The sequence below is a fragment of the Pleurodeles waltl genome, chromosome 3_1, assembly GCF_031143425.1.
Source record: "Pleurodeles waltl isolate 20211129_DDA chromosome 3_1, aPleWal1.hap1.20221129, whole genome shotgun sequence".
Taxonomy (NCBI): Eukaryota; Metazoa; Chordata; class Amphibia; order Caudata; family Salamandridae; genus Pleurodeles; species Pleurodeles waltl.
In genome coordinates, this window is record NC_090440.1 from 1781370524 (window position 1) to 1781394864 (window position 24341).

Here is a 24341-nt window from a genome sequence, read left to right on the forward strand (position 1 = left end):
CAGAGTAAACAACCCCACCTTGCCCTGTTTGTTGCAATACCACATGGCGGCAGTGTTATATGGGGTGGATTGTAGAAAGGCCATCAGTGCCAGGTGGACTGCTCTCAGCTCCAACAAATTTGAAAAAATGAAGACCAGGGTCCTCTCATATCCACCTTTCCCATATGGCCACCCACAACCAGAAGTGACACAACTATCACCTCTGTGAGATCTGGGTGGGGAAGGAAGAGGGGTCTGATGCTGACCCAGTCTTGCTTCATCAGCTACCACTGCAGATCTGTGATCTTTTGCTGTTCCCTTCAATATATGGACTAGGTAGAGATTCCCCTGATACTGCACCCACTGGGATTTCAGGTCTCACTGCAGAACCTGCATATGCCTACAGGCATGTTTTACAAGCATGATGCAGGAGGCCATGAAGGCCAGGAGCCTCAGAGACAGTATCACTAAAGTTAAGGATAGAGTCTGGACCATCCGTATTATAGCCTTGATATCCAGGACTAGCACCTAACGAAGAATATCTCAGAAATGGAGCTTTGTTTAGAATGGCTCATCTGAAGGGGAGCAAATGAGAGGGAGTCAGGTGTGACTTTAGCATGTTGATAGAGAAACTTAGTGAATGCAGGAGATCTGCCACAGTCTGGAGGTGGAAGATGACTGCCTGGGGTAGACCCGCCTTCAACAGCCAGGTATCAAGGTACGGGAAGATTGGAACCTCTAACCTCCACAGATTTGCTGCAACCACTGCTATCACCTTGGTGACCACCCCAGGGGCACCAGTGAGGCCAAAAGAGACACAGCAAACTCAAAATGCTCTTGGCCCACCGGGAACTACAGGTAATGTCTGTGGGCAGGCAGGACGGGGAAACAGAAGTCCTACAAGTCCAACCCTTCCATCGAATATCCTGAGTCGATGGCAGACAGAGCCTGAGCCAATGTGAGCATTTTGAAATTCACTTTCTAACGAAAGTAATTTAGAGGGTGCAGGCTTAAAATACGGCAAAGGCCTCTGCCCTTTTTTGGTAAGAGAAAGTAGCAGGAATAGCAACAATGCCCCCTCTCTGGCAAAGGCACCCCCTTGATGGCCTCCTTGGTCAAAAGGGCCTGCACTTTATGATGAAGTAAAGCAAGATGGCTCTCTATCAGCCATTCTTGAGATTGTGGTAAAGGTTGAGGAGTGTCCAGAAATAGTACGGCGTACACCCCTTCTGGACTTTCTGGAGCACCCACCGATTCGATGTAACGTCAAATGTAAATATTTGCTGCTTACCTCTGGGATATGTGGTTCTATCAATGTTTGAGGTATGGTTGTTAAGTTTGAGAAGTATGAATGTGAGTATGAATGTGAATTTAAAAAATATATTTCTGTGGGGGTAGAGTTCACTGTTGCAGTATCATTAAATATTGCAATAAAGGAAAATAATATGCAAAAAAATTATTGCTTTCAATTTATGTGTTTTTGAAAAGAAGGACTCTGTAGTTGGGGCCTTAGTTGGAGGCAGGTTTTTGTTTGCCTTCTTATGTTCTGCTTTCCCTATCCTGCCCCAAATTAATGGGTAGTTTCCAGGGAACCTTTTGGTTTACCAGATGGGATGGAGTCAGGGCAGGTGGTGGTACCCGAGGCGGCTTCGTCCTGGATCCAGAGATGGATCCTGAGGGCCCGGCTGGTGTTGCGAGACAACCTGCCAGCAGTAACCCAGCCAGGGCACCGCTCAGCTTCGTGGGGCCTAAAGGCGTGCCAGAGAGGCCGCAAATATGGTATTGTATAGCTTCCGTAATTGCACCGGTGTTGCCCTGGCTCCAGGAAACTCTGGGAAGCATGCAGTGGAACTTGACACCAGCTGCACAGGTGGAGGTCAGAGGCTAGAAGCACAAAGTCGCACGGGTGAAGCTGAAGACTGCTGCAAAACTTTTTTGTGCTTCTTGTTCTTTTTGTGCTTCTTATTCTTTACCGACTTCGACAAGTAGGTCTTGTATCACGAAGACAACCATTCACAGGAATAACTCCTGGACCGCGAGAACTTCCACTGAAGTGAGATTAAGAACAACCCGGGAGCCTTCTTCTGTCACACTGCCAGGAGCTTCATCGCCCACTTGTGAATCGCCTTCGGGTTCATCGACTTGCATTTGATGCAGGCCTTGATGTCGTGTCTCGACCCCAGGCTTTGGAGACCAACCAGGGGGGGATCCAACACCGTCATTTGATGGGGACAATCCCCACAAAGCGTGAAACAAGAGGGTTTCACAACTGACTTTTCCCTAGCACACTGGGAGCAAGCTCGAAAATATAATCTTCAACAAAAAGTTGAAAAAAAGTTGACTAAAATGTGCCAGAGGTAGCTCTCTGGATCCACGCTGTTGATGCAGATATCAGCACACTGGGGTGCTTTTGAACGCACCACAAAGTCACTTCTGACACGAATGGAGTTGACACAGAGTTGATTGATGCCTACTATTGGTGTGGTGCAAAGGTACTGCTCAAGATTTTCCGGATTCAGTCTGACGCCTGGGGAATACTCGAAGGTGAGGAATCTATTGTTAGAGGCCTCTATCAGATATGCACATACTGATTATGAAGATACAAAATGCAAAAGCTCTTCAAACGCTATAAAAAGGCACTGGCACTCTGGAATTTGCTTACTACATTATCCAATAAAAAGAGCCACATCATTTAATCTCTCTAGTGCTCAATAGTTTCGTTTTTTTTAAAGAGAAACCACTAAGAAACCACTATGATTCAAGAAAAAGCGCGGCACCAGCTTCTATGTCCATAACAGAAATCCTTCAAAATTCTCAAAGAGCTCAAAACATTTCCCTTGGTGAAACAGAAAACCTGACTTTACAGACGGTAAAACAAAATGCGAGCTTTCCCTCTTTGAACATGTACTGCTCAGAAAATAATTAGGGGCAGTAAGATGAAAATCTGGGAGGTGCAGACAGTATGGGACAAAGGAATACATGCCTACTCCCCATCTTATTTCGCTGTATCTTTGATTTGAGTCCCGTTAGCACATACTAATCAGTTTCTACACTCCTTCCTACGACTTTGTGAAACTGTCTCTATGAAAATAAAGAAAAAAAATAACAAGTTTAAACCAGCTCTCCTTATTACTAGTTTCATCAGTTCGCCTTTCCAGAAGCATGTGTGAATACAAACATAATAAATTCAGAATTACTCACAAATTTAAAAAAAGCACTGGAAAACATAATAGGTCTGGATTTTTGTAAATGAATTTTTCTTCAATAATTAGCGAGTCTGACAAGTCTGTGTCGCTGTTTGGATGAGTGAGTTTGTGGGTGAACTCGAGGATGAGTTAATTGTTGCATGACTGAATGGGTGAGTGAGTTAATGAATAGAAGGGTAAGTGAGTAAATAAATGGATGAATGAGTTATTGAAACAATGGATGAATGAACACAGTAGTGAGAACAAGGAATCGTGACTGAAGTGCACTGATGGGTGGATGGCTTTATGAGACTTGGCAGAAATGGTTAAATGGGATGGGGGAGTGGCTTACCATCAACAGAGCAATGTGCAACAGTCCTCTGTTGCTCAAGTAGTCAAATATTGTTCCAATTTACTGCCAACAGCTTTTTGCATATATCTGATAAAGCTTATTTCTGAGTGCCTACATTATGCCATGAACTGCCACCATGATGTCAAAGTCAGTACTAGCCACGGTACCAATTTGCAACAGCTGTTCACAGTATTCCAAGACCAGCACTCTTGACGTGGGCACAATCATGCTAAGAATGATTACATTATACCACACCATTATGTAAGGATCAGCATTAGCCAAAGTTGGCACCATCATACCACGGATTCGCATATTAGGCAAAGAATTACCACCATCGCACCAAGGACAGAATTATCCAAAATGGTGTACCATCAAGTCATAGTTGATTATACTAAGCCAAGAATTACTATCATTATGCAAGAACCAGCATTAGCCAAACTGTGTACTAGTATAACACCATCATGTGAGGGCCAATATTAGCCACATTGGGCATTACGTTGCCAAGGATGCCTGCATTATACCAAGAATTAGCTCCATTATGATGGGTCCAACATTAACCAAAATGGCAAGGTGCACATATGCCAAGCCTAAACTAGGCTACTGAAACATTTTGTCTTGTTGTCTACCCTGCAGAAGGGTGTCAGGTGGAGTAGGAAGCTGGCTGTGTATATACCATATCAAAATGAGTTATAGTGTGCTCTCTTTTGTGGTAGTGTGGTCGAGCAGTTAGGCTTATCAGAGAGTAGTGCAAAGCATTTGTTGTATACACAATGGCAATAAATGAAGCACACACTCAATGACTAACTCCAGGCCAATTGGTTTTATATAGCAAAAATATATTTTGTTACTTTATTTCTAGAACCACAAGGTTCTGATTGCAGGCAAGTACATTTGCAAGTAAGTAGCAAGCATATGTATCAGCACCACCTTGTTTCAATTTAGAAAGTTAAAAGGTTTTCAAGTAAATATCAACAATCTGTTTTAAAAGTTGACAGTGCAATTTTTTAAATTGAATGTAACTAAAAGACATACAGTTCCGGTCAAAGTTGCTGCACGATTTAAATTGGCCTCTTATGGAGACTAGGGCACTCGGAATCGGATCTGCCAGCAGCTAAGTACCCACGTCTTCGGAGGGAAGACCTGGGGTGTTTAGGAGAGCAGCGGAAGGGGGGAGGTCAAGGGGGATATATATATATATATATATATATATATATATATATATTGCACTTAAACAGTCTTGTTCACAAGAATGGTCAGTCGAAGGCTCCAACCTAAACGTGTCGCCACTTTTTCCTCACACCCTGCACTTTATAAATTAATTGGAATAAATAAATGAATTTTGGACTTTGGACTTGGAGGTGCTGCCGGTTCTTTCTGCCAAACTCTCCTGGAGTGTAATGCTGGGAGGACGCTGTGGAGGAACACCTGCTTATATATATGTACAAGTTGCTTACTTTCGGTAACGATCTATCTGGAGAGACATATACTAGTTGCAGATTCCTTACCTTAGAATTTTCCCCGGGAGTCCGACTGGATCCGTAGATTTTTCTTCGAGCAGTACCTGTGGCATCTTTCGACTATGCAAGCGTCATTGTCATCATGTTGCCGTGATGATGTTGTGGTCGTATATAGGCTCCAACCGGGCACACTGACGTCAGCTTCTTTTCATTACTCTCCACGCCAGTAGCGTGGCGCCATGAAGAACACTGAGAATGGTGCGGCAAACTAGGGCCCTTAAAGGGAAGTTCCTGTCCCTAGAAATAAGTTTTGCAGTGCGGGAAGGATGGGCAGGTCGGTAAGGAATCTGCAACTAGAATATGTCTCTATCAGATATCTCGTTACCAAAGGTAAGTAACTTGTTCATCTGATAGAGACTTCTAGTTTCAGATTCCCTACCTTAGAATAGATACCTGAACAATACCATCCCCAGTGGTGGGCTGTGAACTAAGATCTCACCAAAAAGTCCTGCAGGACCGAACGGCCAATGTAGCCGCTTCTAAGCACCTGACTATCCAGGCATGTCACCGCTTGGCAGACATCCAAGACTGGAACTCTGCGTGCTAACGCTGTGTTAGCAGCAGTTGCTCTGGTGGAATGAGCATGCAAACCCTCAGGGGGTTGTTTTTTTGCCAAAGAATAGCACATCTTGATGCAGAGGACTATCCATCGCCAGATGGTCCTCTTCTGCACCGCCCTTCCTTTCTTCGCACCCACATACCCACAGAGTTGATAGTCCACCCAGAAATCTTTGGTACGATTGAGGCAGAACTCCAACCCTCTTTTTGGATCCAGGTGGTGGAGTCTCTCCTCCTCATGAGAGGGATGTGGGGATGTGTACAAATTAGGCAAGGTGATTGATTGGCCTACATGAAAAGGTGTCAACACTTTGGGAAGGAAAGAAGCCCTGGTAAGAAGCACCAATTTGTCAGGATGGACAGCTAGAAATGGTGGCTTCGAAGAGAGAGCCTGGCGCTCACTCACTCTGCGAGCAGAGGTGATGGCAATCAAGAAGGCAGTTTTAAGAGGCAAGAACCACAGGGGACAGTTGTGGAGCGGCTCGAAAGGAGCACACAAGATATATGAGGACCAAGCTCAAATTCCACTGGGGTATTATGAACAGGATAGGAGGGAACATATGGGAGAGTCCTTTAAGACACCTCCCAACAATGGGAGATTTGAACAGAGAAGGTTGGTCTGGCAGCATTAAAAAGGCAGAGTTGGCAGACAAATAACCCTTGAGGGTGCCCAGAGCAGAACCTCAGAGAGAGGTGCAGAAAGGGAATCAACAGATTTGTTGATGCACCATGCACAAATTTGTTCCAACGACAGGCATATACCGTTTTGGTGGAGGGACGCCTGGCTGCCAAGATAACATCACAGACTTCTGGCAGAAAGTCGAAAACTGTCAACTACCGCCGCCACTCAATCTCCACTCAAGAAGGGAGAGACTGGACAGGTTCGGGTGAAGGACTGTCCCCTGCTACTGTAGCAGAAGATCCTCCCAAAGGGGCAGTCTGATCGGAGGATCTATGGTCATGCTCAATAGCTTGGGATGCCAGTCTCTTCGTGCCTAGTTGGAGCTACCATGATTACTTGGGCCCGGTCGTGCCTGATCTTCTTCAGAACTCTAGGCAGAAGTGGTATTGGCTGGAAGGCGTAAAAGAGGCCTGAGCTCCACTCGAGATGAAAAGCGTCTCAGAGCAAGTGCTGCCATGGAAACTCCAACACGCAAAACAGCTGACATTGCGCGTTCTCAGCAGGGGTGAACAGATCTAAACAAGGCTCTTCCCAGTGCTGAAAGAGACCTTGCGGCACCTCTGGATGGAGACGCTATTCGTGATCGGGTATGCATCGACAGCTGAGTTCGCCTGCTCTGGCGTTCAGAGAGCCCGCCAGATGTTGAACCACCAGGGTGATGCCCTGATGTGCCAGCCATGTCCAGAGGCGCAGCGCCTCCTGACAAAGGGACCAGGACCCTACACTGCCCTATTTGTTGCAGTACCACATGGCGGTAGTGTTGTCCATGAACACTTGCACCACTTTCCCTTTGAGAGAGGGAAGAAATGCTTTCAACGCAAGCTGGATCACCCGGAGCTCCAGAAGACTGATATGGAGCCCAGAATCCACCAGAGGCCTCTAATCTCTGCCTCTCCCATGTGGCCGCCCCATCCCAGAAGTGAGGCACCCATCACTATGAATAGATCTGGTTGAGGAAGGGAGAGAGATCTGCTGTTGACCCAATGCCGATTCTAAATCTACCACTGCAGGTCTTTCGCAGTCCCCTCTGAGATCTGGACCATGTCAGAGAGATTTCCCTGATGCTGCGCCTACTGGAACTTCCAGTCCCACTGCACAGCCTGCATATGCCATGTGGCATGTATCACTAGCAAGATGCAAGAGGCCATGAGGCCCAGCAGCCTCAGAGTCAGTCTCACTGAAACCCAAGATAGAGGCTGAAAGATCGAAATCATAGCCTGAATAACCTGGACTCGCTTTTCGGGAGGATAGGCCCAAAACTGCACTGTGTCAGGAACAACTCCGATGAAAAGGAGCGTCTGAGAAGTAGTCAGGTGTGACTTCGGCACATTTATAGTTAACTCCAGCGTGTGCAGGAGGTTCGCCATAGTCTGAAGGTGGGAGACTACTTTCTGGGGTGCGTTCGCCTTCAACAGCCAGTCGTCGAGGTAGAGGAAGACTGAAACACCCAACCTGCTCATATGAGCTGCAACCACCGCCATCACGTTCGTGAAGACCCAAGGGGCGCTGGTAAGGCCGAAGGGGAGCACAGTAAATTAAAGGTGCTCGTGACCTACCACAAATCGTAGGTAATGTCTGTGGGTTGGCAGGATGGTAAAATGGAAATAAGCATCCTCTAAGCCCAATGCTACCATCCAGTCTCCTGGGTCCAAGGCAGACAGGACCTGAGCCAGGATGAGTATTTTGAATTTCTCCTTCTTGAGGAAGAGATTGAGGGCCCAAAGGTCTAGGATAGGACGTAAGCCCTTGTCTATTTTGGGCAACAGAAAGTAGCGGGAATAACAACCACAACCTACTTCTGGCGCAGGGACCCTTGTCTATGGCTCCCTTGGCCAAGGGAGCTGCGACTTCCTGGCGGAGAAGTGCCGAGGCATGGCTAGTGTGGCAGACTCAGAGGGGAGGGAGTAGTCCCTCCGAACGATCTGCATAACCCACCTATCTGTAGTGATGGATTACCAGTGGGGCAGGCGACGTTAAACCCTGCCTCCAACTGGATCAGAGTAAGGGGGCGAATTAGGAGTGTTTTGAGGCTGCAGCAGGGGCATGGATGGACTGGGCAGACCTCTGGTTCCCTGTCCCACAACCACATGGCTGAGAAAAGGACGCAACAGGGAGCTTCTTCCGTGGCCACGAAAGTGGCGAAAGGCGGACTTTTAGGGAAGAAGTGCAGTGGAAAGGCCGAGTCCTTGAACCTCTCCAGCGCCCAGTCCTCCTTTTCTCCAAACAGACAGAAGCCATCAAAGGGCATGTCCATAAGGGTCTGTTGAACATCCCCACAGAAACCAGATGTTTGTAACCAGGCAGGGCCATCATCATCGCTACCGATCTACCCAGACAGTCGGTCATGTCCAGCCTACATCGGATAGTGAACTGCATCTCTCCCATCGGTAAGAGCTTGAGAGACGATAGCACGGGCCTCCTCCGGTATCTGCGGCAAAACGTGCGTGACGGTATCCCACAGAGAATGAGTATAACCGCCCAAAAGGCATGCAGTGTTCACTGACTGCACTGCTAGACTGGAGGAAGAAAACATCTTCTTCCCAAATTAGTCCAGCCTTTTTGATTCCCTATCCAGAGGTGCGGAAGGTAATGTGCCAGAGGATGAGTATGGCTGGATAACAAGGCTCTCAGGCATGGGGTGTTCGGACAGGAATTTAGGGTAGTTTGGGGCGGGCCGATGGTGGTGTGTGATTGACTTGTTCACAGGAGCCCCTATGTTGGGTCTGGACCAAGTACCCAAAAGGACATCGGTGAGGGCTCCACTGAATGGAAGAAGAGGCGCAGAGGTGGAAGCCCCTGGTTGAAGCACCTCCGTCAGGAGATTAGAACTGACCTGAACAGTTGGCAGCTCAAGGCCGAGGACCTTAGCCGCCCTACTGACCACCATGGAATAAGTAGCTCCCGCCACCGTAGCCACGGTAGGAGGGGACAGTATGCCAGTATCTGGAGAGGTATCCAGACCACTGGCCTCGCACAACTCCAGTGGGGACTTCGGTGGCCAGGGCCACCAGCGCGGAACCCAAAGGCCCTCCAACTGAACCCCCTGGGCCTGAAGGCACCGTAGCGGGGTCGGACTTCCCAAAAATGAGGCGCATGGCCTTATAGAATTCCTTTAATTGGGCAGGGGTCGCCCCAGCTCCTGGAAACTCGGGGAGGCACAGAGCAGACCCAAAAGCAGGCTCAGAGGATGGAGGCCTAGAACATCGACGCTCCTCCCGGGTCTCATCAGCCACGCGATGGGGTTAAGTCGAAGGATGAAGAGATTTCTTCGACTTCTTCTTCTTCTCACCTTGACCCGAAGACTTCAAGGAGGACGAGTGGTGGTGGCTCTGCGAATGGTTTTGAGACCTTCCTCTCAAGCAAGACCGGGACCGATGCAGACTCGAGCATGACTTCAGGTCATGGTCACGCTCCAGGCACCACAAACAGACCCGATGCAGATCCGTCATGCTGTGACATCAGGGACATCTCGACGCACCAAAACGTCACCAAAAATCAGACAAAAAGGTCGAAGTAGTCAAAAAATGACTAGGGTAGCTCTCTCCGGATCAGCGCGTGGCTTGGAAAGAAAAGAACTGACATCACTGCTCTGGGGCGGCATCTATGTACTATTCCCGACATCATCACGGCGACTACGACACCAACGACGCGCGTGAAGTCGACCGACGCCACTAGTGCTCGAAGAAGCAAAATCTCTGGATCAAGTTTGACGCCTGGGGGAAAATTCTCAGCTAAGGAATCTGCAACTAGAAGTCTCTATCAGATTTAGGCATTCAATAAAAAGCATGAACAGCTTTATGGATAGTCTCTCTGTTTTGTTAACATATCTGTAATGCAGGTATTTGTTTCATTGCAAAGGTAGGACAGAACAGAGGCTTCTTAGCAGAGCTGCCTTCTTTAACATTGGCCGTTGTTTATGCTTGTGAAAGAAAGTAAATTCATTTTACTTTACCCTGGAAGTTCCTTTGTACAAACGGCACAGTTGATCGAAGGCCTGGGCTTGCTGGGGATCCAGGATCGGCTCAGAATTGGGCTGACAAGAAATTATCATAATGTTGTCTTTATTCATGTGAAAAATTATTCAGGAAAGCAATTTCTAAATTATAGTACATTACTGTAGATTTTAGCTGTGCAACATTTCAATTCAAAAGAATTAGGACAAGGAAACATTCAACCAGTGATCAAACGCTCTAAAGCAACACCACCATTAACTTTGTTTGCCCATATAATTGCCTTATAAAAATACTAAAGCTAATTTCATAACAGTGGTTTTTATCACTAAATAAGTAGGCCTCACAAATGATGCTAAAACGATATAAGAGAAATGTAAAAGGCCAGGTCCGTGTAGAAAAAACAACATGGAACATGGAATAATAAGTCAGAGCACACAGTTATTTCATTTTAATGGCAAATTTTGTAGATATTTTTTTCCCTGTCTACAAACTAACTTTATTCCTTTATTCTTCTAGATATATATATCACGCCGCACATTTGCCAGTTCAATTTTTTCACATCTTTAAGATCTGTAATTGTTTATTTCTAATTTTTTTTTGCATTATCCAAGATTTGTTTAAACGTCTTCTACAAATGTAACTTATTGCTACATTGTGAGGCGGTCACAATGAAAAAAAGTCAGGCTTCAAATCTGCAGCATTTAGGAGACAAATGTTTCTAACACTCAGGGTGTGTTTCAAGGGTGCCATGAAGTTGGCACAGTATTTATTAGAGAGACCCGCATCAGTGCTATCATCAGCACAGTTTGTACTTTTATAAAGGACAGGCACACAGCATAATAGTGGGCTTAAGGAAAACTGACACACTTAGGTGGAATAAGCTGGTTCTCAGTAATGGCAAACAGTGTGCTATTTTGGACAACCTTTCCTACTCTCGAACCCCTTAGGCTGAATGCCAGTTAATTCTCTCCTGTAAATATCTGAGTCAACAATCTAGCGGTCCTATCAAGAGTAGTCATCCCTCAGTCTTAAAAGTATGAGGACCGGTAGAAGATGGTAAGAAAATATTATGAGATTAAAAAAAAATCATTCAGAAAACACATTTTGTATAAATGCTAACTCTCAGAAACAACTTACTAGGTAGGAATGTGTTAGGGATCACCACAAAGTACCTGAAGTTCCCCTATTGAGCAGAGTAAACTCAATGAACAGAATAGCTTGGACTTGAAGAAAAAAATACCTACCTTTGGTAAAGCCTTTTCTGGAAGAGACTCTCTTTAACCACAGATTCCTCATCTTAGAGTATTCCGTGAATGTCACTTCCAGGGAGACCTTGTGAAGGTCCAGCCGTCACAATAGCCCTCAGGCAAAGGCCACAGGACACCACTCCATTCTTCTTGCTTCAGGATCACAAGGGCAGTCACGCCGTCTGTCAGTTTCTGGATAAATTTGCCCAGGATGGAGGGAGGAATGCTTAGAGGGCCAGGGACAGATATCCCACGCACCAAAGGACTGAGTTGATGGCATTGCTCCATATGAGGCCAAAGATTTCTAATCTCTACCTCATCCAGTAAACTGTCTCAACCCAAAAAGGACTCATCTGTCACCACAACAACTCCAAAGGAGGAGAAAATGGCCTCTCATGTCTGTCTGGCATTTAACATCTACCACTTAGCGTCCCGGGCTGCCTCATTTGAGATCTGAATCCTGTCTGCAAGGCATCTCCAGTGCTGAGCGCACTTGCATGTGCCATTGAGCCTGGGGTACGACGAGGCTACAAGATGGTAGGAGACCAGGCTGTCTCAGAACAATCAAGGCTGAGGCAGCAGGTCTTGCTTGAAACATCAGGATCAAAGCCTGCATTTGCTGGACTCTCTACAGCAGTAAAAAAATATCTCTTGGCCACTTTATCCAGAATGGACCCGATTAAAGATCTGTTAAATAAACCTACACAGTGACCTCTTCTACTTACACAGTGCCAGGATGCCCATTCTGGGTAGTTGTGACGCTTTGCATGGAGACTTATTCAAAGAAAAGCCACTCAGAAGATTGAAGATGGGATTTGGAGTTCTCAAATGGAAAATCTCAGAGCAAACTAGAAGAACACCCTCGTCAGCAGAGGCAAGCCTGCCTTCAACCAGCCAGTCATTGAATTAAGGACACCAACATGATCTATATAAAGAGCTGAGAGGATGATGCCAGGCGGAAGAGTAGCAAGATGAATTGGAAGTGATCTGACTCCACCACAAAGTAGAGATACTTTCTGTTAGGCTGAAGGAACAGACCAGGAACTCTGCGTGCTAACGCAGTGGAAGCGGCAGTTGCTCTGGTGGAAAGAGCATGCAAGCCCTCAGAGGGTTGCTTCTTGGCCAAAGTGTAGCACATTTTGAAGCAAAGAAGCATCCATCGAGAGATGGTACGCTTTTGCACCACCTTCCCTTTTTTTCACACCCACATACCCAACAAAGTGTTAATCGTCCACCTGGAAATCTTTAGTATTGTAGGAAGTTGGCTCTGTATATACTATCTCAAAGTGAGAGATAGTGTGCACAGAGTCCAAAGGTTCCCATTAGAGGTTGATAGTGGCAAAATTAGATAATACTTAAAGGAAAATACCTCGGTTGTCATGGTTACCCCCTGACATTTTGCCTTTTGTTGATGCCAGTTATGATTGAAAGTGTGCTGGGACCCTGCTAACCAGGCCCCAGCACCAGTGTTCTTTCCCTAAGCTGTACCTTTGTTCCCACAATTGGCACAGCCCTGGCACACAGGTCAGTCCCTTGTACATGGTATCCCTGGTACCAAGGGCCCTGTTGCCAGGGAAGGTCTCTAAGGGCTGCAGCATGTCTTATGCCACACTGGGGAGCCCTCACTCAGCACATGCACACCGCCTCACAGCTTGTGTGTGCTGGTGGGGAGAAAATGACTAAGTCGACATGGCACTTCCCTCAGAGTGCCATGCCCACCTCACACTGCATGTGGCATGGGTAAGTCACCCCTCTAGCAGGCTTTGGAGCCCTAAGGCAGAGTGCACTATACCACAGGTGAGGGCATATGAGCACTATGCCCCTACAATGTCTAAGCAAAACCTTAGACATTGTAAGTGCAGGGTAGCCATAAAGAGTATATGGTCCTGGAGTTTCTCAAACACGAACTCCACAGTTCCATAATGGCTACACTGAAATCTGGGATGTTTGGTATCAAACTTCTCAGCACAATAAATGCACACTGATGCCAGTGTGGGATTTATTGTAAAATACACCCAGAGGGCATCTTAGAGATGCCCCCTGAATACCAGTCTGACTCCTAGTGCTAGGCTGACCAGTTTCTGCCAGCCTGCCACAACCAGACGAGTTTCTGGCCACATGGGGAGAGTGCCTTTGTCACTCAGAGGCCAGGAACAAAGCCTGTGCTTCTCACCTCCCCCTCAGGAACAGTAACACCTGGCGGTGAGCCTCAAAGGCTCATGCCTTTTGTTACAGCACCCCAGGGCATCCCAGCTAGTGGAGATGCCTGCCCCTCCGGCCACTGCCCCCCTTCTGGCAGCAAAGCAGGAGAGGATAGTGAGAAAAACAAGGAGGAGTCACCCACCAGTCAGGACATCCCTAAGGTGTCCTGAGCTGAGGTGACCCCTCCTTTAGAAATCCTCCATCTTGAGATTGGAGGATTCCCCCAATAGGGAGGAGGCACAAAGAGGGTGTTAGCCACCCTTTATGGCAGTAGCCATTGGCTACTGCCTCCCAGACCTAAAAACACCCCTACATTTAGTATTTAGGGGCGACCCTGAACCCAGGAAATCAGATTCCTGCAACCTACACAAAGAAGAAGGACTGCTGACCCGAAAGCCCTGCAGAGATGACAGAGACGACAACTGACTTGGCCCCAGCCCTACTGGCCTGACTTCAGACTCAAAGAACCTGCAATGTGACGCATCCAACAGGGACCAGCTACCTCTGAGGACTCATATTAGCAGCCTTTGAAATGTGACCCAGGTCTCGCCAAATGGAGATGAGCAACCACCCTGTTTTGACCCCACTTCTGATGGCAGAACAGGCGCGTAAATTAGACAGATTAGGAGGTGTGCCCATTTCAAGCCAATCCAACCCAAAAGGTAGATGAGCTAAAGTGGACACCACTTTTTAATTTACTCGGTCTTGGCTTGGAAGGAACTAGGGTCATGGTTATGCCCACTTCCCAACGGAAGTGGTTATGAAAGGGGTGTTGTCACTCTAAAGGTGGCCAGCTCACTAGTTATCACCTGCCACTCCCTGCAATGCCCCTAAATTGAGTATTTACGCATCCCACCTGAACCCTAGAACTCCTGTTTGCACTCCTCGACTGACTCTGCACCAAAAGATGCCTCGTCCTGGAGCTGAACATCCAGAATCCTGGGGGGACTACCCGCCCTAGAAAAAGTTTCAAATCTCCAGTGAGCAGCGGACCTGCACTTCAACCAACTCCAAAGAAAAGACTTTGCAGCATCTGGAACCCCAAAGACCAGAAGCCTGAGGTCACTGCTGCACCCGCCGTCGTCGACCTAGTGGGGGTGGATGTAGGAAAGTGCCCCCTTTTTGCCTGATATTGATGCTGACTTGACTGAGTGTGTGCTGGGATTCTGCTAACCAGGCCCCAGCATGTGTTCTTTCCTTAAACTGTACCATTGATTCTACAATTGGCACAACCCTGGCTAAGTCACTTGTAAAAGGTACCAGTGGTACCAAGGAATCTATGACCAGGAAGGGACCCTAAAGGGCAGCATGTACTGTGCCATCCTACGGGACCCCTCATCAAGCACATGCACACTGCCTTGAACACACCAGCTAGGACCACCACTAAGGTGTTCAGAGCTGAAGTGACCCCCTCCCTGCAGAAGCCTCCATCTTGGTTTAGAGGACAGGGACCAACAGGGTTAGGAGTGTGCTCCCCTCCCCAAAGGGAGTGGGCACAGGAAGGGTGTAGCCACCTTCAGGGACAGGAGCCATTGGTTACTGCCCTCTGACCCCTGTAGCGCCCCTAAAACTAGGATTTAAGGGCTCCCCTGAACCTAGCTCACCAGACTCCTGGAGACCCCAAGACAGAAATAGGAATGCTAAGCCGAACCCCCAGCATTAAAGACTCAGGATGACAATTGACTTGGCTCCAGCCCTACCGGCCTGTCTGCAGCTTCAAGGACTCTGTTACCAAAAGGCGACGCATCCAGCAGGACCAGCGACCTCTCCAAACCTCGAGAGGACTGCCTGCCCACCAGAGGACCAAGAACTCCAAGGACTTCATCCCTGTCCTGAAGAAACCCTCCAAAAGAACTCCAGAACCGCTCTGGGTCCGCGAACCCTGCCCACTCTGCCACTCTGCGCCCACACCCGATACACCATGTTCAGGTGGCCTACCGGTCCAGAGCAGGTTCCAGATGATTCTGACCTTGTGTCCATCCTGGGTTGGCCACTCCGTGGCCAACACGATCGTGCCTACAGCCTAAATCCAGAGGACCCCCCTGACCGCGAGAGAAACGGACGAAGATTCCCGATGCCTAACGGTACCCCTGGCACCCACAGCCTGAGGCCTTGGGAAATCTGCCCACTGGTCCAGCAACGTTCAGCAGGTGTCCTTCCTCCTTGTCCAGCCTGTGGTTTCTTTCCCCTGGACCCAGCCTGCAGCATCTTTGTGATCCCCAGGGACCCCCTATTGAAAAGCATTGGAGCCTGACGCTGTGTTTGCACCCTGCACTCAGACGCCCCTCTGCCGCTGAGGGTGTGGTTTAGTGCTGACCTTTGCCCCCCGATGCTCACCTAAACCCCCCAGGTCTGCCCCCCGAAGTCATAGGTACTTACCTGCTAGCAGATCTGTTTCCGAGTGCCCCTAGCCCCCATAGGATCCCATTTTCAATCTAACTTCAACTTTGATGTCTGCACTCAACCTGCCCCGTGTTGCTAGTGGTGTAAGTTTGCTGAAACCCGAACAGTGGATATCTTAACCCCCCGTAGACTGGAACTGTAAGGTGAGTACTTACCTCAAAACTGCACTTTCACTACCCCCCTTCCCCAGACTGTTCTGAAAATTGCAGTGTCAACTTTTAAAAGTGAAAAGTGTTACTTGCCTGTAAACCGTTTTCTCTGCCAAATCTAAACAAAGTGCTATTGAAACATATGTTTGATACTTACTTACAAATGTATTTACCTGCAACAAGATCCTTTAGGTTCTAAAAATAAAGTAACAAAATATATTTTTCCAATATAAATACATTGACCTGGAGTTAGACATTGAGGCCCTCATTCTGACCTTGGCGGGCGGCGGAGGCCGCCCGCCAAAGTCCCGCCGTCAGGTTACCGTTCCGTGGTCGAAAGACCGCGGCGGTAATTCTGACTTTCCCGCTGGGCTGGCGGGCGGCCTGCCAGCCCAGCGGGAAAGAGGCTTCCACGATGAAGCCGGCTCGGAATCGAGCCGGCGGAGTGGAAGCTGTGCGACGGGTGCAGTTGCACCCGTCGCGTATTTCACTGTCTGCGCAGCAGACAGTGAAATACATTTAGGGGCCCTCTTACGGGGGCCCCTGCAATGCCCATGCCAGTGGCATGGGCACTGCAGGGGCCCCCAGGGGCCCCGCGACCCCCCCTACCGCCATCCGGATCCCGGCGGTCGGACCGCCGGGATCTGGATGGCGGTAGGGGGGGTCGGAATCCCCTCGGCGGCGCAGCAAGCTGCGCCGCCTTGGAGGATTCAATGGGGCGGCGGTACACTGGCGGGAGCCCGCCAGTGTTGCCGGTCCGACCGCGGCTTTACCGCCGCGGTCGGAATCCCCATTGGAGCACCGCCGGCCTGTCGGCGGTGCTCCCGCGGTCCTCCGCCCTGGCGGTCTTTGACCGCCAGGGTCAGAATGACCGCCTGAGTGTGTGCTTCATTTATTGACTGTGTGTGTAAAACAAATGCTTTTACTACCCTCTGACAAGCCTAACTTCTCATCCATACTACCACAAAATAGAGCATTAGTCCTATCTACTTTTTCCTCTGCAAACCAATTGGGGATCCCCTGCACGGTGTACTTCTTTTTAATACACCATATGACAGCCAGCCCTTACTATCACTCTCTTTGCCAAGAGAGTCATAACTTCTTCTCGAAATAGCGACAATTGATCCCCTGCCGGCTTTTTAAATGTTAGCTAAATTGGGGGAGGAAAGGACTGAAGAGACAGGGCATAGTCCTTCTTGATGATCAGCAGTACCCATGCCTCCGATGTGATGGACTGCCAGTGGAGGAGATGATGGTGAATTCTCCCCCCAACTGGGCAAGGATGGTCCCGCAGAACCAAACCAGAATAGTGAACTTTGCTGCATCTCTCCCATCTTTTACTGCTTGGGAGAGTACCTGAGGCAGCACTTGCGCAACCGTATCCCAAATGATTTGTGAGAAATGGCCCAATAAGCATGAGGGGTTCATCAACCTCAGTGTCAGGCTGGTGGAAGAAAACATCTTCTTCCCAAGATGGTCCAGCCTCTTCAATTGAATTCCCTGTCCAGGGGAGTGGGAGGAAATGCGGCACATGAAGTTGAGGCTTGGACCCCCAAGCTCTCAGGGGTGCAGTGTTGGCTGAGGAAACGAGGGACTCCCAGTGCAGGGGGATGGCAGGGGGCAACTGTCCTATTTACAGGAGCCCCTGCGCTGGGCTTGGATCAAGTTCCCAGCAGGACGTCCGTAAGGGCTTCTTTAAAAAGGCAGAAGGGTTTTGGATGAGGAAGCTCCAGGCTGAAGCACTTCAGTCAAGATGTTTGTTTTGACTGCCACTGAGGGCAGTTCAAGGTCGAGGACCTCCACTGCCCCACGCATTACCACTGCATAGGAAGCTCCTTCCTCCGTAGCCACAGTGGGGGGGGAGAGTGCAATCCAGTACCTGGAGAGGTGTCCAGTCCACTAGCCTCTCCTAGTTCCCCATACCAGTCCAAAGATCTTTCCAACTGATGTTCTAAAGGGTCCAGTGACCCCTCCTAAGGCTCAGGCAATGATCTGGCACCTATGGGCACTGCAATCGGCGTTGTGCGATGTCGTTCTGACTCTGGATCATCTGGAATCAGAATGGGGCTGGCGCCACTGATGGGTGGCGGTGGTGGCACCGGGAGCACTGGCATTGGGACCGGCACCAGAGAAGGTCGCTTAGGTGCGACTGGCATTGGTCCTGATCTGGATCCATGAGAGCCCATTTGAGCAGAGACTAAAGTCGCCAGTGTGGAACCTGATGGGGCCTCCTCAGACCCCCCGGGGACCGAAGGTGCACGAGAGGGGTCGGCCCGCTCGAATACACAGCACATGCTCTCATTCCTTTATTTAAGAGGTTGTCAATCCAGCTCCCAGAGACGGGGGAGGAGCGTGGTCGAATTGGGCAACAGCTCTGCAGAACTGTGCCAGGAAGCCCAATGTTCCCCGCTCGTCTCATCAAGGTGGAGTTCAAGTCCTTTTGAACTTCTTCTTCTTTTTGTGCCTCTTCCCAGAGTGCCCTGGGGACCTCAAGTGTGACAAAGAGGACTTGGGGCTCCTGGAGTGGTTCCGCAATCTCCTTCTCGACTGAGACCTCTGAGGAGTCGCACATGCCGATGTTGTCTACTGCAGGGTCACAAGCAACTTTAGGGACTGCTCTCTCAAATGCTTTGGCGGCATGGCCCAGCAGTCCGAGCACTACCTGGAGTCATGGTCGCAAACGAGGCACCGGAGGCAGATGAGATGAGGGTCCATAACCGACATAGCACGGTGAGAGGCACCACACAATTTGAACCCTGTCTTCTTAGATGACATCCTCGACACAAGAATAAGAAAACACTTCAACAAAACGATGAAAAAAGGGCTGTCAAAAAGCGAAGTAGCTCTCTCCGGATCTGCGCTAACTGGTGTGGAAAGAAAAACACTGATGTCCGCCCGCCCGAGTGGTGCATATATAGGTGACTGCGATGTCACTTGCGGCACCAACGTTGCCGCCAATGCCATGCGCAGCTGAACAGAGCCACCTAATGGTGTGAACAGAGGTACTGCTCGAGCAAAGGTTTCCAGATCCAGTCTGATGTCAGGGGAAATTCACAGGTAAGGAATCTGCTGCTTGAAGCCTCTATCAGATAACTATTTGTTGTATTGTTTTTATGAAAATGTAATAAAGACTTATTGAAATAAAAAAAATGGTTTTCTCCCACATGTCTAGCTGTTTTACAACTGCTGGGTTGTGGTATGGTTCTTTGATCAAGATCATCTTTCCCAGCGTCTCAATTGCACCATACTGGTTGCAGACATTTTCACGGGAAGTGGTTGGATCACACTCTTTAAAAGGAAACACTGGTTGTATATGATTTGTGCTTCCTCTTACAGTACTTGGGAATTATATTCTTCTTGATCTCAGTATGTGCATTATGTATGTTGACTTTTTCCTGACGGAGCAGAAATTTCACTAATCTTTCTACCAGTACTGAAATGTCTAATTCATGCCCAACTTTATTCACATAGATGTGGTGGCGTGACCATCCTGAGGCACTATGTTTTTCTTTCAGGTAAGATTATGACAATATGGCTGCTCGTTCCGTGGGTTATCGATGTTGCATCACTCCTCAATGGACCTCTATTTTTATTACCGCAGACCTATTACTTCCAGACCAAATGGGTATTATGTTTGGTCGGATGTTGCATAAATCCTCAATGCACTTGTTTTTTAGTATTATAGGTCATTTAACTTACAGACCACAAAGAAAAGGTCTAGTATTGGTCATGGTCTGGCGCCTTTCTGCAGTCACTCGTGCTTGCACTTTGACTCACAGAGCCCAGGTATTTTACTTAACTTTACACAGTGGTTGTATAGCACTCTTCTAGGTATCCTTTACATATTGACGCATGTTTCCATTTTTCATTGCTAGTGGATCATAATGGACATTCCCAATTTTACTTTTTTATCTGAAGTATTTTCCTTTTATAGTCATATATGGACCTCATATAATGGGGCTACAACTCAGACCTAGCTCGGATTGCTGATTTGCTTGGAGGTGAACAGCAGTTGGTAGAATTCATTTTATTCAAAAGTTGTTAAAATTTTTTGTATCTTCAAACAACTGGAAGGCAGAGAGGGAATGCGGACTAAACAGCCCATGATTTCTATACTTCAACCAAGGGAAGTTTGTTTTCATTTTTTAAGTATTATATTGATTATTTTTGTTATCATTTTACAATGCATTGCTAAAATGTCTCACAACCAGTTCACCATATTTAATCAAGATTGGTGGGATGAAGAGCACAAAAAAACCTACCTGCAGATTCCTGGGATATTTAAACAAGGATTTGCAATGCAATGGGTCTTGTGTTTGCTCGAGTTACAGCTATTAGCGTTGTAAATTCCTAACTGGACTTTTCTTGCCACATAAACTGATAATGAAAAGTAAAACAGTTGACATAAGCAAACCAATTCAAAACGCCACGGCTGCCATGAGCTTGAGCGTAAAGGAAAGACACAAAAGGAAAAAGAAGTCTGTGCGCAATCAAACGTATCAGCAAACATGCAATTATCCACGTAACAGGTTCGATGGCCAATGCACTAACATATTTGTCCCCAAGGAGGGACAAATGTAAAGCGTTTACTAGTGATAACAAAGGATTTTTGAAAGGCAAGTCTATGAACCAGTGATATTGATGGGCATGCGGTGGGCGTGGTTAAAAGCCCACTGATAGATTTCAACACGTCAGAGCGCTGAGCGCTCGACCTGAAAATGAGGAATCAGGAGGCAGAAGCATTAATCAGAATCTCGTCAGCCCTCAATCAGAGTCGCAGTAATACTGAATCTGGTAACAATGCCCCTGCAAACCCCCAATATGGCATATAGCATTATCAGACCATTCCAGGTTTTCCCCTGTAGAATACAGACTTACTGCAGAAATCAAAGAAATCAGAGTTACCACCCCATTTCACACGTAAATTTGGCACTTGAAACTGTTTTGTAGGACAGATTCTCCCAGATTTCATCTGATGAAATGCGGCATCTGGAAACCTGGGTGTGGTAACGTCACATGATAAACCTGCAAATTATGGTATATCGGTTCAAGTAGAAACTCCTGTTTCACCCTGAAATCGTAAATTCACTTTCATAAAAAGAAAAGATTATCCAGAATAACCTACCAAGATTAGTACGCCATAGACTCACCTAGAGTTTTCACGTGTGTAGTGAAAACCTCTGGGTGAAAATAAACGTTTCATAATTCCGATGGAGCTGGTAAATGCTGGGGCCATAGCTGCCGTTGCCAACTGCACAGGAATTAACTGGCCCCCTTGTAATTAGGGCCTAAGTGTCACCGAGGAGCAGCATCAACCAAAGCAGTGTGTAGTGCAGACTCACGTGTAGTCTAAGGCCAAAATGCAGAATTACCAGCGGAATCGGTCCTGGAGTACCTACTCCTTGGTGAATCCTCATTTTATAGTGGACCTTCAGTTTCCAATTTGCAATAGCTTGGATTTCCTTGCCTCAAGACCTATCCGCACCCTTGTTATCTGTAGATTTGTGGGTGAGGAAAGAATACTCCACTAGTATTGAGGGACTTCGTGTGTTAGACTACTGCAGAAGCCCAAGTTGAGGTCTTGGTAATTAAAGACATAGCCATATTCTTCAGGGATTAGAATGGTCATAGACAATCCAAAATGTTATGTTGCTTGTAAACTCTCTTTTTAACCAGAATAATCTCAAAGACACTATTGAACCTCGTGATGTTACCATTAAGTTCTAAATATTGCTCCACAGCTGTTTGATCCAGTCTTGCATCAAGCACCCGTACATCTCCCTCCTATCAGGGATCAGGAATATATACAACACAAAATTCTTGGTGTAAAAGGCTGATGTCCTCATTTCACAGGCAGTGGATTGGAATTTTACCCAAGATACTCTATGTGTCTCTGGATTCCTTATTGAACATTAGTCCCAGGACAGGAGCAATCAGAATTCTCAAGAACCAACGTTTGTAACTTTTCCAGAAAATGGCTTTTTAAAAAGGTCCACGTAAGCTCAAGATTGACTGCTCTAGTTAAAATTTCGTACTGATCCTGGATAAGGGAAACTTGACAGAAGTTTGGTATGGTGCAGAGGTACTGCTGTGAACTCCATTTCTTTAGGAGGCACACCTGCGTAGAACGCCTCAGTCCCAGGGGAATAATACTTGGGTATCCTCTGCAGAGAAAAGGAGAATGGGCAGGTGACTGTTACACATCATTATGACGAGTCATGCTCATACAGATAAGGAGTTTTAAGAGTCAGACGTGACATAACGAGTGACTGAATGCTTATTAGAATTCCCCAACTATTTATACACCAAACCAAGTAAGTATCTGCACATACCTCAGAAAAATGTCAGGTCTGCAGTCAGGAAGCAGTACTTCAGCATGTACCTATAACAGTAAGTCCAGTGCTTCATTTGTAAATAAAAACGTGCCGGTACCCAAACCCCTCCTCTTAAACACGTGGCTGCTATAATTAAATGCGTGAACACGGAATACTGAGGCAGCGTAATCTTGTAGCCATCTCGGGCCTCTTTAATACATTTACAGCCACCCCGGCCCCTTCAGCTCACTCTTGCAGCTTTCTTTTATTTTCCCCCTTGTGACGTTTTTTCGTTTTTCTCTTCCTCCATCTTTCCCATGTGTGTCTTTTGTTTGCAGTAAATGCTTGAGGCTGAAAAACAAGTGCTGGTGCCCTGCACCGAAAACAACAAGCACAAATTAAGCACTGAATAAGTCCTCATGTCTGCCACACCCAAACTTTCAGTACTCTTTATAGCTTCTCCTCCACTGATTTGCTACGCCGGGGTGAGAAAGGATGACTTCTATGCAACTTCTCATATCATCGCTCTGGAACACTAGCAGTGTTTCTAAAACAGAAGAATATGGGAAACAGGCAAATGCTGCTGTTTTAGTTCCTTCCAATGTGGCCATGTAGCTCTATTCACTGCAAAAAGTTCTGCAACTTTCATAGAACAGAACATTTCAATTCTTTATGTTGTTAGCACAACTGTCAACTTACAGTTCTGAAAGCAATGTCCGAAAATAATATGGTGATCTCTCACACCCTGTTAATGGACAAGTTACTTACCTTCTGGAGTGCCTTATCTGGCAGAGACTATATCTAGCTTCAGATTCCTTACCATTGAATTCTCCCCAGGTGTCAGACTGGATCTAGAAGATTTTAGTTTGCAGTACCCCTGCACGCCCGTAGGTGGCGTCGATTGGCTCCGCATCCATCATCTGCATCGTCAGAACCAGAAATTACGTCACAGATTCTTTATAGGCACCACCTAGACACAGCGAAGTCAATTTCTTTTCATGACTTTCCATGCCAGAAGCGCAGACCCACGAAGAACACTGACTACTGGTGTGTCAAAACTAAGGCCCCTAGAAATCAGCTCGCAGAGTAGAAAGGATGGGTGGGTCAATAAGGAATCTGCAGCTAGATAAAGTGTCTACCAAATAGGGTGCTACCCAAGGTAAGTAACGTGTTCATCTGATAGAGACTTCTAGCTGCAGATTCCTTACCTTATAATAGATGCCCAGCAATGACATCCCCAGAGGTGGGTCTGCTTACTAATTTCAATAAAAAAACTCCTACCCAACCGAATGGGAAAAGTGCCCATCACTACTGACCTGACTGTCCAGGTAGTAGTTTTTGGTAAACGTGGGCAGAGATGCCCATGTTGCTGCCTGACAGATGTCAAGGGCTGGAACTCCTCATGCTAGCGCAGTGGTGGCAACTTTAGCTTGGGTAGAATGAGCATGCAAGCCCTCAGGGGGGTGGTTTTTGGCCAGTGTGTAGCAGATCATAATGCAGAGTATGGCCCATCTGGAGATGGTCCCCTTCTGCACTGCCAGACCTTTCTTCGCATGCACATACCCTACAAATAGTTGGTCGTCCACCTGGAAAGCATTTCTACGATCAAGGTAGAACGCCAATGCTTGTTTTGGGTCAAGGCGGTGGAGCTTCTCCTCTTTCTTAGAAGGACGTGGGTGTGTGTAAAAAAGTAGGCAAGATGATGAATTGGTCCATATGAAAGGGCATAACTACTTTTGTCAGAAAAGAGGCCCCAGTGCAAAGCACCACTTTGTCAAGATAGGTAGCAAGGTAGGGCAG

The 24341-nt window shown here is 47.4% G+C and overlaps 1 protein-coding gene across 3 annotated transcripts in view; it reads right to left on the reverse strand.

Annotated features, from left to right (window-relative positions):
* Positions 1–24341, reverse strand: part of VPS8 (VPS8 subunit of CORVET complex) — a 1496959-nt gene that overhangs the window by 70504 nt on the left and 1402114 nt on the right. For all 3 annotated transcript variants that reach the window (XM_069225817.1, XM_069225815.1, XM_069225816.1), the window contains one exon: positions 10226–10306. In XM_069225817.1, the coding sequence (XP_069081918.1) occupies positions 10226–10306 (81 nt within the window). The remainder of the gene's footprint in view (positions 1–10225; positions 10307–24341) is intronic.